Source organism: Lupinus angustifolius, chromosome LG07 (assembly GCF_001865875.1).
Source record: "Lupinus angustifolius cultivar Tanjil chromosome LG07, LupAngTanjil_v1.0, whole genome shotgun sequence".
NCBI classification, from domain to species: domain Eukaryota; kingdom Viridiplantae; phylum Streptophyta; class Magnoliopsida; order Fabales; family Fabaceae; genus Lupinus; species Lupinus angustifolius.
This window is the reverse complement of record NC_032015.1, coordinates 18,865,255-18,882,977: the sequence shown is the minus strand read 5'-3', so window position 1 is coordinate 18,882,977 and position 17,723 is coordinate 18,865,255. Positions and strand designations below refer to the sequence as shown.

At 32.4% G+C, this 17,723-nt stretch overlaps 2 protein-coding genes across 2 annotated transcripts; one reads left to right on the top strand and one right to left on the bottom strand.

The window, feature by feature from the left end:
• On the top strand, window positions 4,261-8,799 carry LOC109352629 (sulfoquinovosyl transferase SQD2-like). Its single transcript, XM_019594761.1, has 12 exons — window positions 4,261-4,343; window positions 4,378-4,798; window positions 5,863-5,929; window positions 6,128-6,198; window positions 6,573-6,690; window positions 6,800-6,873; window positions 6,996-7,051; window positions 7,144-7,227; window positions 7,361-7,448; window positions 7,532-7,609; window positions 7,909-7,965; window positions 8,156-8,799. The coding sequence occupies exons 2-12, from the start codon at window positions 4,440-4,442 to the stop codon at window positions 8,649-8,651; spliced, it is 1,548 nt and encodes a 515-aa protein (XP_019450306.1). The 5' UTR covers window positions 4,261-4,343; window positions 4,378-4,439; the 3' UTR covers window positions 8,652-8,799.
• LOC109352628 (transcription factor DIVARICATA-like) lies at window positions 13,939-16,243 on the bottom strand. The gene is made up of 2 exons (XM_019594760.1): window positions 15,251-16,243; window positions 13,939-14,496 (listed from the first exon to the last, which is right to left on the bottom strand). Exons 1-2 carry the CDS (start codon window positions 15,679-15,681, stop codon window positions 14,067-14,069), a joined length of 861 nt encoding a protein of 286 aa, XP_019450305.1. The 5' UTR covers window positions 15,682-16,243; the 3' UTR covers window positions 13,939-14,066.

Here is a 17,723-nt window from a genome sequence, read left to right as displayed (position 1 = left end):
CTTAAGGAAAATCAAGCATGTAGCACTTGAACCAACGTCCGTTGGTTAATCAGAAAAACAGATTGATATTGAAAAAAGGGAGATAACATAGACACATAGAAAAGGGAAATTCTTCATGATATATACTCTTCTAACCAGCATTGCTTTTTAGGTGTTGTTGTATTTTCAGGGCCTACACTAGCTTTTTTGTTACTCCTTTTGGTTTTGTTTCTGCAATCAGAAATTGAGATATCATGGCTACCATACAATATATTTATTTCAGTCTCTCATGTTTTTCGACCTTACCAGTTTAGTCCTTTAAATTTGAAAAACTCAAAATGGTTCTAAAAAATTTCAAATATAAGTCAACTTAGCACTTTATAGCATGTTTTACAATACTTGATAGAAACTAAATTTGACCCACATGTGAAATCTCGAGGAACCATATTTTGGGTTTCTCATTTTTTGAAGAAATAAACTAATAAACCCTAAACCCTAAAATGAGTATTTACTCTATAATATATTCTGCAACAAAAGAGGAAGGAGGAATATGTTTGAATATATGAGGTTGGCTTTAATATTAGGGGATTTGTTGATCATCTTTTCTAGTAAGTTACAAAATTTTCTAAGCTTCTTCTTGTACACAAGGAAATTTATGTAAAGAAAAATATTGACATGATTATGGCCTCAGTTGTTTTGTTTCTTAGGCATACTTTTTGGTGTCTCAGAAGTGAGAATCATGGATTAACAATTAGGTTCTTGTCATTTGTTAGTTGCCACTCTTGCTATATTCTGAGAATGGTTTAAAAAAAACAGAAGTTATTACACAATACAATGAGCATATAACCAACAGGCGTTGGTTCAAGTGATACATGTTTGATTCCCCTTAAGCAAGGTCTCGAGTTCGAGTCTTGTGGGTGGAAAAAATGTCCGCTAGAAGAGTTAGCCCAACATACCTGTAAATGTTCCGGCTCGGACAGGATTACGCGAGGATACATGTGGGTTTACCCATGTCTTTACTATGAGTTCCATGAAAGTTGTTTCAGTTTTCAATACTTCCATTCTTTGGTTTCCACCAAAGTTTATCACCTTCCATATAAGTTATAACCTAACTCTTTCACCACAGACAATGCTTCAAAGTATGACCATCTTTCAGGGTCAATAGAGTAAATTGTATGGACCACCCTTCCAACATAAGTCACATTAGGACCTATGCCAAACGTCAGAAACAAGAAGGATTTGTTGTCTTAAACCATATCTCAAATATTGTCATACATCAATGACAATGAAACAAAAACAAAAGAAAATAAAATAACGAATATTCAATTTTTTAATTGGCATAACATGTTTTCATTAGTCCGGACATGTTTTTATTAGTTTGTGACATATTTAAGACATGATTTAGGATAACACATCCTTATTTCCATATTGTGTAGTTCAACTTTGAAGTGATGCATTGCCACAAGAAACACACGTATATTTAGGATTGGATTTAATATGTGTACACTGACAGTGTAAATGATTTTTACACTGTCAGCAAATCTCCACCATTTATTTGTTTGCTAGTATTGACTTTCAAATAAAAGTATTACAAATCAATGGCAGATAATGTACTGATAGTGTAAAAACTGTCAGTGCATAGATTTTAAACTCTTAAGGATTTAGTTAGACAATTTAGAATGAAGTTAGTCGCATATTATAGAAACGTAACATTGTGTTTTCCATAAAAAGTAGAATAATAACAGAAAGAAGAAACCCTACATGGTTACTATTCTATTCAAAAGAAGAATAAAGATAAGAGGACAATACTTAACCATATTTGGATCCTACCAACCAGAAACAACCCATAAAGAACAAAATAATCATATAAAGTATTCAATAAAGCCATAATGGTTAAGAAAACAACCGAACCATCTCTTAAAACAATGCAAAATGAAAATCCCTTTCTTCTTCTCTATTACTAATGGTATGCCCTAAATGGTGTCCTTCACGGCCAGTCCAAGCTCAAAAACTTGACAATTCGTTTCGATCAAGTTTGCAATGAAGAAACCAGTGTTTCAAATTTCGGACTGCATCATGTGATGCGGCCCAATATTGCGGTTGCGGTGACTGCCACAACTGCATCACACTGCAATTGGTGTGATACTGAATCACAATGATGCGAAATAACTACGTCAGTATCAAAAATATTTTTTTACTCACAAAATAATTCATATCGCAAGGACACTAAACCGCAACACAATTTAAAACACTAAATGAATGATTTACCAAGAAATGAAGTAAGCCTTCTATGTTGAGAGTTACTTTTTTTTAACTAACAAGGGTATTCTCTCACCTTTTTGGATAAGTAATTAATCTCTCTCGGAGTTCGTGATTGCCCCTCGTAACAAGTCTCGCTCCTAGGAATCGAACTCTCGACCTTGGAGATCTAGCCAGATCTTAATCCACTAGACAAACGCCTTATTGAACTATGTTGAGAGTTTTGTTATTAAGAGTGAGATGATAAAATTGATTTGGATTTAGGGTTTAGGTGTATCCTCTTAAACTCCATTTGAATGGCATGTGGATATTCATATGATGTCATTTTTTTTTGTCCCAAATAGCATCTCATTCCGTCAATATATTTAGGTTAGTCAAGTCACAATTTGGTCATGAGAAAAAGTATTCAAACCCAACACAACCATATATATATATATTAGTATTTTTGCAATAAATATCAACTTTTTGGTGACCAATACAACAATATCAATACCAAATGAAACAAGTTGTGGCATGTGATGTAAAAGATGTGTTATCCACTAAAATTAGCTGAAAGTACATTGGAACTAAACTGTACTTTTTCTCTTCTATTCCTAAGTAGTGGAACTGATCAAATAAACTTAGTTTTTTGTTGCAAAATAAAATTATATTATATGTTTGTTTCATACTAGTCACTCACCATCATTGTGATAGTTGTACACATCATTTTAAAACATGTATCTGAACTATTTGAAATCATAGATGAATTATATTGGATTATTCATGGTGTTGTAACAATGAATTTAACTTCTTAATAATCATGGTTTAATTTTGTATAGTTATATTACTCATACACTTTTATTGAGTTCATGAATCAACCATTATAGTTATATATTTGTAAGTTTTAGTAGCCTATAATACATAAATTTATTCTTTTCGTAAAAATATATATTTGTAAGTCCTTATTTTCAAGTTTTTCTGTTTAAGTTTGTGATTTAAAATGGTAAAACAATTGTTTCTTTGTTAATCTTCACCCATAGCCAGGGTAAGTTTCAATACTTGTTATAACTTGTGTCTTTTTTCATGATATTGCATGAACATTATTAGGTGGTGTAGGATATGATATCTCATCTTTCACTATACTTCTAATTGTTCTTTGATTGATTTAATTTGAAAAAATAAGTGATTCTTTGAAAAACATATTAGTTGTGATTATTTTCTTTTGAAATATATATATTTCTTGATGTTAGTACTACAACATTCAATGTTCTTTTTGGAAGTGTAAATGTTATTAGTTGGCTATCCATAATAATTATAAATTTTATATCCTCTAACGAGAGTGAACTAATCTATTTCGAAATATGTAAATATCTCTCCCAATAAGAATTGAGATCATCTCCATTATTATATAGGCAAATACTATAAAAGTAAGGGAAAAATAATATAGTAAGACATTCTTACCTTTTTACATATAATGGAATAATATTTTTGCTATTAAAAACACAAGTAAAAACAAGTATTTGTCTCTCCATTAATGAAATGGAGAGACTTGTTCCCTAATAATTGTCTCTCATAAATCGAACTCTAGATATTTTGGTCTTTCTAAGAACTAGTAAGACATTGCACCTTATTAATCGCAAACTTATATAAACAAAAAAATCATGAATTCACAAATTAAAAAGAACAAGTGTATTGCATTGGAATAAGGATATTCTCCATTAATGGAGAGGTTCGTTTCGTTCTTCTTCTGTATTGTCGCTGGAATGAAGACACCCGATCAGCCCGACTTTTCCAAATGCTCACCACTGACCCTTATCCTTTTCGGGTCCGGATTTTTCGCATCATTTCAATCGCCGTGGTCGACGGGGAAGAAATAGTACTATAAAAAACAAATGAAAACTTAATTTGGTAAGACATTTTTATCATTTTATATAATGAAATAACACTTTTGTTATTAAAAAATACATCTAAAATCAAGTATTTGTCTCTTTATTAATATAGAGGGTCATTATTGTTTATTACATTGATTGTAAGAAACAGAAACAATGTTACCCAATCAATCAAAAAGCAGCATATGCTTAATGAGCTTCTTTTTTGATTCCTCATCAAAGAATATCCATTTCTTAGAACCCTTTCTAACTCTTTAAACATTCTCTCTCTCACACACACTACAACATTAACTTATCCAAATTCAAAGGTTGTTCCTTTTTTATAATTTCATCATGAACACTGTTACTTCTTCTCTCTCTATAAACCCCACTTTCTCCCCTTCAATTCTCTCAATTCCCACTTCATCTTCTTCTTCATATTCATATTCATACAATTATCTTCCCAATTCGTTTGGACCAAAACCCATTATTCTTTCTTCCATAGGAACACGGTTATGCTCTTTGCAGGGTCCAAAAAGTTTGAAAAATAGAAAAAGTTTCGAACTTGAAGCTGGAAACATGAGTGTGGAAGAGTTTGATTTGCATAATGAGAAGGGGGAAGAAGAGGGTGCTACTAATTCTTCTTTGATTGACTCTGGAAAGGTTTCAAGGCCTAGAAGAATTGCACTTTTCGTTGAACCTTCTCCTTTTTCGTGAGTTCAATTTGTTTTTTATTGTTCATTTAATCTTAATTGTGCATTTTGTTTAGTGTGGATTGTTTGAATTTGAAGTCACTCAAACTTCATTACATTATTGTTCCTCTTGTTTTGTTTTTTTTTCTCACATGAGAAATCATTGAATTTCTGTTTTTGCAGCAATGAATTACCTTGTTGGTTTGCAGCAATTGTTCATTTTGTTCTGTTTTTTTTTTTTTTTTACTTTGTGGTGTTTGATGAATTGCATGTGTTGGTGTATGAACTTCGAAATCAAAACCAAGGTTTTAAATTGTGATCACGTTGATGGTTACGTTGTGTTTGCCGCAATATCATACTATTGCAGGGAAAATGCGACCATGTAGCCACAATTGCGGTTGGGACACGGTTGCGGATACTACCAAAACCATAGCGCGACAGCCTTAATTGCAGTCGTGGACCGATATTTAAAACCTTGATCAAAACTTAATGGGTCATGGACTTTTTTGTATACTTTATTAAGCTGTCTGAGTTAAACATTTTGTTCATCTGGACTTATACTTTGTACAATGAGTTGCTGAAAAAAATACCGAAACAAATGTTCTGAAGTCTTTAACGCATCGGTATTCTACTCTGCCATTGCATTGCATATACTATTGTTGTGAAGTTGGATTTGCTTGGTGATATATTGAAACTAAGAATTTCTATATTAGATGGATTGAGATGACTATGTGTTCATCTGTTTTTGATATCCCTTCTATTAGGCTTCATATTTGTTGTGTAGTATTCTCATCATAAATATTGCATCTTAGCTATTATATTCCTTAAATGCTGATTCTTATACCTTCGAAAATTTTGGTCTAAAATAAGATGTTGAGTCTTAGTGTCCAACTTATCTATGTGTAACCGGGCGTTAATTTTCGGAAACATTGTTGAGTCTGCATTACAATCCATATAGATTAGACTTCAATTTATTCATGTGTGGTGATCCTTCATAAGAAGACATGTATGGTGTAAGTTGTGTAAGAAAAAGTGTAACTTCATTTTTGACAGAGTATTTATTCAAAGCTATATCTATATTGCAGATATGTCTCAGGATACAAAAACCGGTTTCAAAATTTTATTAAATACCTCCGTGAAATGGGAGATGAGGTAACTTTTTCTACTTCTTTTGTTTCTATGTATGCAAATGTTTATTCTCCCTTATATTTGATGCCTGTATACTGTATCTCCGGAAACTCAGAAAATCAGGGACGGATAGCTTCTGCATTATAAAGATAGTGTTCGAACATTTATCTCGTATTTCTTTTAACATTGCAAGCTAACTAGTTTTCTTTATTTGTGTTAAAGGTGATGGTTGTGACAACACATAAAGGACTTCCTGAAGAATTTCACGGAGCGAAATTAATTGGATCCAAGAGGTTGCTAACATTGATCTGGTTTTAGTTGTTTAGCTCATTTTTCTAATCATCCCTTTGCTCTACTTGTAATTCAAAAAATTTTGCTTTCAAAATCTCGAAGTCGTTGTCTTTTAGCCAAGGGGCTCAAATTTTGTTTCTTAATTGCATTGATCACACATATTTGCTAACTTTCCTTCTTCTACCCCATTCCGTTGATCCGTTCATATGTTTTATGAAGTTATGTTCATATGTTTTATATTGACTAAGAATCTTCGTAGTTTCTTATAAAAAATACTCTTCCTAGTTGACCATGTTCTTTAATGGTATAATTACTACCACAACCATTGTTTTATACTAACATTTTAATTTAAACCGAAAACCAATGAAAAATGCAGCTTTCCATGTCCTTACTATCAGAAGGTACCCCTCTCCTTAGCACTTAGTCCGAGAATAATTTCAGAGGTAGCCCAGTTTAAGCCTGATATAATACATGCATCATCTCCAGGCATAATGGTTGGTCTGCGTTTCCTATGTCTCCCCATTCGTTAAATTCTGGTATTATAAAGGATCATATAGTTGTATATATTTATTTCTCACATATCCGACTGTGGCTCACTTTCAGGTTTTCGGTGCCCTTATCATTGCAAAACTTTTATCCGTTCCTATTGTCATGTCCTATCATACGCACGTACCAGTGTAAGTTCTATTCAGAGTGTGTGGCAGTTCGGCTTTCGATTATTTTGCTGTGATGCTATGATGTTGGAAGTGCTCTATGTTGAATCAACCGTTGCTTATGGCTTATCTGATTTTGTCTTCAGGTACATTCCAAGATATACCTTTAGCTGGCTAGTGAAACCCATGTGGTGGGTCATAAGTATGTACATCTTCTTGCCTTTCTTTTTATTTTTTCCCGATATTGACTGACAATATTTGTGAGCATAACGTAAAGTTTGCTGCTTTATATAGAATTTCTCCACACAGCAGCTGATCTGACTTTGGTGCCATCAGCTGCCATTGGAAGGGAACTCCAAGCTGCTAAAGTAACAGCAGGTGAACATGAAACACCCCTTATATAGTCTTTCCGCTATGATCGATTACACCTTCTGAACATAAGCATTTATTAGGGCGCCTTTGTCGGTGCAGCAAAGTCTTGACTGAGTTGTTTTTTCCTATTGTTATTTAGCTAACAGGATTCGTCTTTGGAATAAGGGTGTTGATTCCGATAGTTTCCATCCGAGATACCGCTCGGATGAAATGCGATTAAGACTAAGGTTTGGACCTATTTTCAAATTTTCATATATACAAGTTTTCTAATGATAGGATTTCATCTTATTCTTAAACATTTGTCTTGTAGCAATGGCGAACCCGAGAAACCCTTGATAGTTCATGTTGGACGGCTTGGATTTGAGAAGAGTTTAGATTTTATCAAAAGGTACTAAACTTCATATTGAAATTTTCCTGACCTGGAGTCGTAATTGTATTCAACATTTTCCAGCTGATCCTGAAAATCCAGAATATAGTCTGGAAGAGCCGTAAAAACTGATTCATCGGTTATTGATGTACTGATCCTGAAAGAATGTTAAAACCATTTCCAAATATGCTTTCTAGCGATTAACTTTGACATGCCCTTAGCTTTCTCTGTTTCACATTGCCATGCCATATAATATATCTTGAGTCGGAATTCGAGTATCTGTAGTCCACCTTTAACACATAAACTGCATGATTTCGCAGGATCATGGATAACCTTCCCGAAGTGCGAATTGCTTTTATTGGAGATGGCCCATACAGGTGACCTACCCTAACATGTATTTCAAGTCTCATCTCTTGCATTTTTTGTTTTTGAAATTGGCATAGCCCGATTTAGTCGTCCCACATGTCTCGATTTTATTTGTAGATGACACCCTTCATCTTTAGATAAAGCATTGTAAAATATAAAATCTATTGTCCTTTTTTCGTAATACGAGTTCCTAACTGCCAGGGAGGAGCTGGAGAAAATGTTTGAAGGTATGCCTGCAGTGTTCACCGGAATGTTAGGAGGGGAAGAACTCTCTCAAGCATATGCAAGTGGAGATGTTTTTGTCATGCCTTCAGAGTCGGAAACACTTGGCCTCGTTGTTTTAGAGGCGATGTCTTCAGGGATTCCCGTAGTAGGAGCACGTGCCGGAGGAATTCCAGATATAATCCCTGCAGAACAAGAGGGCAAAACTGGCTACCTATATAATCCAGGCGACCTTGACGACTGCTTAAGCAAACTAAAGCCTCTGTTGTTCGATAAAGAATTCAGAGAACAAATGGGAAAAGCCGCACGTAAAGAGACAGAAAAGTACGATTGGAAGGCAGCCACTCACAACATTCGCAACCAACAATACAACGCTGCGATTTGGTTCTGGCGAAAGAAAAGAGCTCAACTATTGAGACCCTTTCAGTGGTTGACGAAACGGATTTTCGCATCACCAGCCGTCAACTATAGGTGATGCAGATACATCTTCTAAGTTTAGGTTGGTTCTTAGTAAAAGCTTGGTTTGGATTCATAGAAGCTTTGTATGGAACTACATTGAGTGACATTCATTTTGTGTATATAATATAATGAAGCATACAATATGGTCACTCTAGCTTCAAATATGGATACAACAAGATGCAAACCTTCATTCACTTTTGAGGTTCAAACACAGTATTCATGTCCAAGTTTTGATTACCATGGAACATTTTTCATATCAATATTGCCTCAAAAAGAATAAAAAAAATAGTGTATTCACTTCAAGTAATAGATGTTAACTTCATGTGGATCTATAATTATAAGAATTTTTATGTTGATGTATTAGTAACTAGTAAGATGTGATATTCTCCGTCTTTTTGGTATCACCAATGGTATCTTTTCATCTTTTTTGGGTAAGGGACTAATCTATTTCAGAGTTCTTGGCTACCCTTCTCAACAAGTGTCGCTCCCAAGAATCAAACTTTCGACCTTGAGGATCTAGTGGGGTCTTACACCACTTGACCAACTGCCTTATTTTATAAAGGATTCGATCCCTCCAAATAGTAGTTAACAAATGAATGAGTTAAATGTCAAATTGGTTATCCAAAAATATTATTATCATCAAGATAGTCATTCAAAAATAATCATCATCAGATAAGTCCTAAAGTTTAAGGAAATAGTAGTGTTGTGAGAACCGAACCGTACTAGGCGGTCCGATCGGTTTGACCACTGACCGGTCATACAATCATACTGGTCAAAACCAGCTAAAACTGGTCAAAATCGGTCATAGCGACTGGTTTTCAATTGAACTGCACCAACCATACCAGAGTTTATTTAGAGTTTAAAGTTTATCATTGAAAACATAGGAGTTTTTTATATGTACTATATATTATATTTACCATTAATGTATTAATCATTATTAATTCTTAAATAAAAATAATATAATATATGATGTACACATATAAAAATCTTTGTACTAATTATACATAAATATTAAACTCATTTATTTAATCAATAAAATGAGGATACGTGTTAAATACAATTTAATTAGTCTCAAGTTTAGTGCATGTAAATTCAGCTATGTTAATTACTTGGCATAGAGCTTTGAACATTTTTATCTTACCCTACTCAAATGTGATTTCTTTTTTCTTTGGTTTCCCACAAGTATCTTCGCAATGGAGACAATCATGTTCGAGTCGGGAACATCCACAAGTATGTGAGGCTAACTCTCTCAACGAGCATTTTTTCCATCCACACGACTCGAACCTGAATTCTTGCTTAAGGAGAATCAAACATGTACCACTTGAACTAACGCCCGTTGTTAAATGTGATTTCTTTGATAAAGATTTCTTGCAACTCAAACTAATAAATAAATAATATAAAAAAATGTAATATGTATACATTGATAGTGTAAGTATTTTTATACTGTCAGCAAATTCTTACTATTCATATGTTAGCTATCATTGACTTTCAAACAAAAGTATTACAAATCAATGATGAATGATATGCTGACAGTATACAAAACTTGACACGATTAGTGTACAGATTCTAAACTCGAGAAAGTAAAAGGAAGATACAATAAGGAATTCCACAATGATTGGGTGGGCAAATCAAAATGCTAAGAGCTCAAACTATTAGCTTTTGAGCATGTCATAGTGTTTCCCAACCACATTAATTTTGTTAATGAAAAAAACATCAACAACATAGTGCATTATCATAATTCACTTTCTCAATTTTCAGACATTATTTTCCTCCTTTCTAATTCTTCAAGCTTATAATAATATCTACAATGGTCCACTTGTTAGATAATCTCGTTGACCACTTAATAATATACATATATAATGAACCATTAAAGAGGTATTAGATTACTTACATTATTAAATAAATTTGGATTTAATGCATGATAGATAAAATCAAAGATAAATATACTTAAACCAGTTGTTTAATATAAGTGTATTTTAGATTAATAATTATAGATAAATATTAGTATATTAGTAATTAATCAACTAAAGTTTTGATGAATTATAGATTTAAGTGGTTGAAGTGCTCCTATGCAACTTGCAAGAAAGTTGTTTCTTTAATGAGGGGATCAAAGTTGTAAGTGTGGCACTACTATACTTTGCACTAAGTCTTTCACAAAGATGAAAACAATAATAAAGTCGTCATTCACTATATTTATCGATCGACGTCATAATAGTTTGTTACATATTATCTTCATGGATTTATAATTGACTTTTCATCTTTTTACCTATGATATTTTTATTATTTTCACATGCTTCTAAAAATTTGATTAACTTTCGTCTGGTCTACTATTTTTATTATGACTTTTAATGGTCTCATCTACATTGTCCAAACGATCAATTAAAACATGATTTTACCATATTTTCTATAATATGAGCTATCCTAACTTTCTTTATGCTGCATTCATAATTTTTTCATATTAGTATATTGACTCATCTGATGCAATATTCTCATCTATGATATATTAAGTTTATTCTATTATTAGAAATATAATTCTACCACACATGACATCTAAAACGCTTGTCATCTCATCTACCCAATGGAGATTATATTCCATAAAATAACAAATTATATTGACATAAAGTATCACTAGTTATAAAATGGAGTAAATTCTAAAGTTTCTTGAACTTTAGAGGTTATAGAAGATACATATAAATGAAAATGGTGTTGATATATGTTGACAAAGTCTTTATTGGAGAAGGTTGAGACATTTTGCATGGTAGTTGGGATGTCCACATATGGGTCCACATAAGTTGTGAGGGGAACTTTATTGTATGAGTTACTCCATAATTGGTCCCTATATTTATTTTATATTAAAAAAAATATTATTTAAAAAAGAAAAAATTGTGAACAATTGGCTTGTCCATTAACAAGGGGCTTACTTATATAAAAAAAGGGTGGCTTGATGCATGGAACTTTCTCCTTGTCAGATAGGGGTGAGTAAGATCCGATCATATCTATTCATTCGATTTGGTTCGATCATGATCAGACTCAAATAGTGTTGGATCTATGGTCGAGTTTGGATTTAAAAATTAGACCTGGTCAATATGTGAGGTCGGGTAAGGGTATGGATGGCAAAGAAAACCAAACTTGTGGGTACTTATTTGAACCCAACCTGAATTTAACGGGGAAAATTCGATGTGACTGAGTTTGGATTTTACTCGAGTTCAACTTTCGAGTTCGGGTTTTGTATAGTTGATAGCTATCTCGGACCCGCCCTGAACCCAACTCATGCTCACCCCTATTGTCAAGTCTAGAGAAGAGAGTATTCTCAAGATTTCAACCTACAACATTCGGATCACAAGACAAGTAACATTACCATTACACTTAGACTCTCCGATTTCATGACTTTATTTGTAAAACTTATTTTTTTGTGAGCTAAAAATCACAAGCAACAACAAAGGGGATAAAATTGCAGCAACAACGTTTGTGAGAAGAAGATTTTGTCATGAATAGCTACCCCATTCCCAAAGTTTAATTAAACCAAATTAACATGTTTCACTTGAACTTTTACATCCCTTTAGTGTTGATTTTGACATGTATGCATGAATATGTGCATAAACAATTAACATAGCATTATTGAAAATAAATGAAAACCATGGTCCAATGAGACAAGAAGAAAATGCTTGATGCTCAAGCATAGAACAAAGTGGGGGAAAAAGGAGGGCATAGTAGAGCATAAGATGCTCAAATTTGTGGCCCATAGTTTCATGTTATGTTCTGTCAAGATTCTTATGTTTGGTCCTTAACTTTCTCGTATAATATCTATGTACTATTATTGTAAAGATTTCTACAGAATTACTATTTATTTAGATTATTTATTCGAAAAATCAATAATGATTAAATATAAATAATAAATGATATAATAATAATGTATAAAACTCATACACCGTGAGTAATACATACATTATTTCTTTTTCTCTATTGGTCTAGATTCTACATCAATCTTAGTCAACTCAGTTTCATTATTTTGTAACCTGATTTGATGTAGTGGAACTAAGTAAGGCAATGAAGTACATTTATGTATCACTTTCAATAAATGCAATCTGACTCAGCATTTCCAGACCAAGCATATGATGACATGGCCTAGTGTCCCTAACAACTTCTTTCACTTTCCCTAAAAAAAAATCGATGAATTATTAGTATAAAGATTTATATACAGTCATTATATTATCTATTATTCATATTTAATCATTATTAATTCATACACTATTGATGTATACATTTTTTTTCTCTTTCAATATTCAATACTTGAATGTATATATAGTCACAAAGTAACCCTTCAATTTAAAGTAAGGGGAGATCCCCCTAAATGATTAACAAGTATGTTTTTATTTAATAACTAAGAGAGAAAAGTAATAATGAATATTGATTTTTTCTAAATATTAATATATTATGTTCTGCATATACTAATGGTTCCAAACATTATGGTTGATGATAAATTACATGTCTTTTAGAACAGAACCTAAAACTTTGCCTAACTACTTTTATCACATTTGGCACCCATGTGGTTCTTCAATAACCACAAATCACATCTGAAAAAGCTTTCTGGTCTAATCATACTTTAATCATTTAGATGCATGCATAAAAGTAAATATCAATTTTAGTCTCTTATATTTTTCGATTTTACCAGTTTAGTCATTCAAAAAAGAAAAGACCTAAAATGGTTTCTAAAAATTTCAAATGTAAGTCAAATTAGTCTTTTTGTGGTCAAATTAGTTCCTACCAAATATTGTAAAACATGCTGAAAATTACTAATTTGACACACATTTGAAATTTTGGGAACTATTTTAGGTCTTTTCTTTTTTGAATGACTAAACTAGCAAGTCGAAAAATATGAGAACTAAAATATGCATTTTCTCTAAAAAAAAATAATAATAACAATACCTAACATTTTCCCTACTACAAATTACACAACCACTACATCCATATGATCGGTGCCTTTGTTTCATTTATAATATATATTATATATTAACTTGGAATTGCATATTTATTTGAAACACTTTTATAAAGTTCAGTTGGAACCGGCCAGTTCGACCTGATGAATAATAAATCGGACATTTAATAGGTTTGGGTCTTTCGTCTACCTAATTTTACATTAAAATTGGTTCAAATCAACTTTAGTCAGTTTAAACTTAAAACCAATTACTCGAATAATTTTGGATTTTGAAGCATCTCATAAAAGTAGACTGATATAGGAAGATTTACATCAAATGTTGGCTCACTGAAATTTTTCATATAACTACAACAATAAGAAAATCACATTACACAACTCCAAACTTCATAAATTAAATTCTTTTGAACATACTAGTCCAAGAATTTAAATATTGGAACATGATATGCACTAATGTATTCACATATTCTAATTACTAAGGACTAATCAAATTCCTCATCAACATATATTTTCATAAGGTGCAAATTGGCATCCATATGAAGAAATTCCAATCATTGATGCATCAAACTTGTTTCCATTTGTTGTACTTAAAACCATTGGCATGCCCTCATATGTTAAGTTCCAATTATATTCATGTTTGATCATACTAGACAATTTATGATTCTGGTGTCGATTCGAAACCTTGACCGATTGATCTGTATAAGAAGGTAAGTCACCATTTGATGAAGGAGGTTCCGTTTCTGAGATATTAACCATTGTGATATCATGGATACTCGATCTCCTCTTATCCTTAGCTCCTGTAAGTTGCCTAATGAAATATTTTTGAGCATGACTTGCAACTTGAGTTGGTGTTCTTGTAGTCACAAACTTCCTAGAAATGTTTCTCCAATCCCCTTTGCCATACTTCTTAAGACCCAACAGAAATAACCTATGGTGGTATGATAAGAAAATAATCCCATATTAGAAAATATGTATAAGAGATTGTTCCAAAACAACCGACCCTTTACCAATAAGGTGTTGGTCTAGTAGTACAAGGTCATGTTAGATCCCCAAGATGATCAAAAGATCAAAGGTTCGATTCCTGTGAGTAACACTTGTTGGGAGGGGCAGTCACGCATCCCAATAGGGATTAGTTCCTCACCCAGAACCCTTGATAGTACCCAAAAAACAACCAAGTTTTTATCTCATTAGGTGGAGTCAGTTATATGGATCGAACGATGAGAAATAGCTATGCAAAATAATGGAAGGATTGAAGGAACATACAAGAAAGGATTACTAATAGCAATATCATAATTAATGTATAAGAACCTGATTTCTAAACACTCCTCTAACTACACAAATCAGTTCAAAATCTCAAATCATATAAACAAGTACTTGAACTTCAAAGTTGTTTAACATCAAGGATTCTTCCTCCATTATTTGACATACTAATAAATTTGATCATCAATCTAAATATCACTTCTGAAGGAACAATATATTATACATAGTTACCAGATTCTCACAATAACCCTGGCCCTGCAAACCATGTAGTGCATACAACATACCAATTCATGGTACTTCACAATGTATAGAAAATCTTAAAGCATATGATACGAAATATCGAACCGCGCATTCGAATGCGCCATCGACCTAGTAATGATGTACTAATTAAACCAAAAAAAGGGGTTATGATATGCAATTACCTATGCTCCTCTTCAGTCCATGGCACACCCTTCTTTCTTTCCTGCTCAAATGGCCTAGTTGAAGCACCCCTTTTTCCACCAACCCTATACAATTGCTCGAACCGATCGAAGCCGTGATTGTTTAACTCAACCTCCTCTAGTGTGAAAGAACTAGTACTATAACCATGAACAGGGAATAAACCTGCTTCAATGACACTAACATCTTCTTCTAGTTCCTTGTATTGTTTGATCACATCAGCAACAGTTTTGCCTGGAATCATAGCTGCTACACTTAGCCATCTATCAGGTGTGTCCTTATCATACAAAGCCAGAGCATTTTCAAACAATTTGTTCTCTTGTGGAGTCCATTTTGATCCATTGCTTTCTTGGAATAACCAATTTGAAGTTTGGATATAAGAAGCTTGAGATAGAACTTCAATCCCACTATTCATTGTTCTAGAATCTAGACACTAATTGTACATAGAAACCTTGTCAAAACAATGTTATAGGATGTCACATACACACACTAACCCTCCCTATGTTGGTATTTCGTTGACATCCTAAGCTCGGATAATAGGTGAAGGTTGAGAAACAAGTTAAAATTTTGTCGAATCTTGATAATATTAAAATACACACTATCTATGGAAATTTCAAAAAGCATAAACCTTTAACAAATCTATCAAAAAGCATATGAAAGGAATCTACTACCCATTTTCACTTGTACACAAACATGAGGAATCTAGAAAATTCTAAATTCAAGATAATAAAAGCATAAACCTTTAACAAATCTATTAAGATCTAAGTGAAGAAGAGAAAAACAAAACCCATATAAGAATTTGGAAGAGAAAGTGAAGGCATGAAGTTTAAAAGAGAATGAAAGATATATACATATTGTGGTGCATGAATATAGATAGAAGTAAAATAGTGAAGAGGGTAAGTAAGAAAATGAAAAAAGATATCAACTTGAAGAAGAAGAAGAAGGGGTTGTTTTGAGTAGAGAGAGTAAGAATGAGTGAACATAAATGTAAGTAGTGTTTGAGAGAGTGACAAGGATCTATGGAATGGAACAGTTAAGAAAGAAAGAGGTCAAAGGAGTTGAGTTATGATTGGTGGAGAATATGTTTGTGGGCCAATGAATGAGTGTAGAAAGGAAGAGAGTGTGTGTTTGTTCGACAAGGATCATCTGTCCCTAACCGTGTCTCGTTCTTTGTCTTAAGTTTATCATATTTTGTCACATGAGTAAAATAAAAATTCTAAAAACACAAAATAATAAAAAGGTCACATTTTGATTGGCCTGGAACATGGAATGAGACACTACTCGGGATAGGTGATCTCAATCTATGTTTGTTAAGACCAAATTGAAAGGGACAATCTTAGTGAGTGTAAGAGCAACCCCACAATGCTTAGTGTTATTATTTTAATCACTTCTTTAAAAACTCTTCTCGAGTATACACTGGATTATCCAGTAGTGAAATATGAGAAGATAAAGAGAATTTCATCAATAATTGTTATAGTTTTTTAGCTCATGTCGCAAGAGGATCCTAATCCTTCAATGGTGTGTTTGTGAATATAGTTTTATTTTCTAATGAGATCACAACATATAAAGAAAGAGAGTTGATAATAAGAAAGAGCAAAATTGGAAAACGAATTATTGAAAGCTACTTTTATTTTCTAAACGCTACTTGAAGTAACTTTTTGAAAAATAACTTTCAAACACTACAAGTTTATTTTTTAAAAGCTAAAAACTACCTTCGATTATTGTTTACTAAACATCTATAATATTTTTTTGTGTGGATCAAAAGGCTACAAGCTATCTGAAAAGCTAATTTAAAGATTTGTCGAAACAGTGCCCAAATAAGAATAAAAGTAATTTAGGATGAATTGAAAAATAAAAAATATTCTTAATCCATATGAAAATATAATAAATTATAAAATAATATATATGATTCATATAAAAATAAAAATTGTGTTTGGTTTTATTGTTGCAATTAACAATTAAAAGACCTACTCATGTGGGCAATTCTTTTTAGCATAGATAAATGAGTAGGATAAAAGTGCTTATATTTAAACTCTTGCTCTTATAGAAATAAAAAGTTAGATTCATGATAAAAGTTATTCAAGATAAAAAATTGAAAAGTCAAAACAAACAATGAAGATATTTTTAACTTTTATCTAATATATCAATCAATTATCTAACCAATAATTATATTGATTAGTCAATCACAAATTAAGATATACAAGTTTCAATTTTTTTTTCTTAAAATATAACTTTATTTTTATAGCAAATTTCTAGTATCTTCATAAATGGAGTGAGTACTTTTCATGTAATCCCTAAGGTTGACATTAAGAAAATATTATTTTAATACTATTATCATATTATTTCTAAGTACATAAATGGAGCATCCTAGCAAAGGAGGAATTACTACCGACGGGTATTGATTCAAGTAGTACATGTTTGATTCCCCTTAAGCAAGGTCTCGGGTTCGAGTCTTGT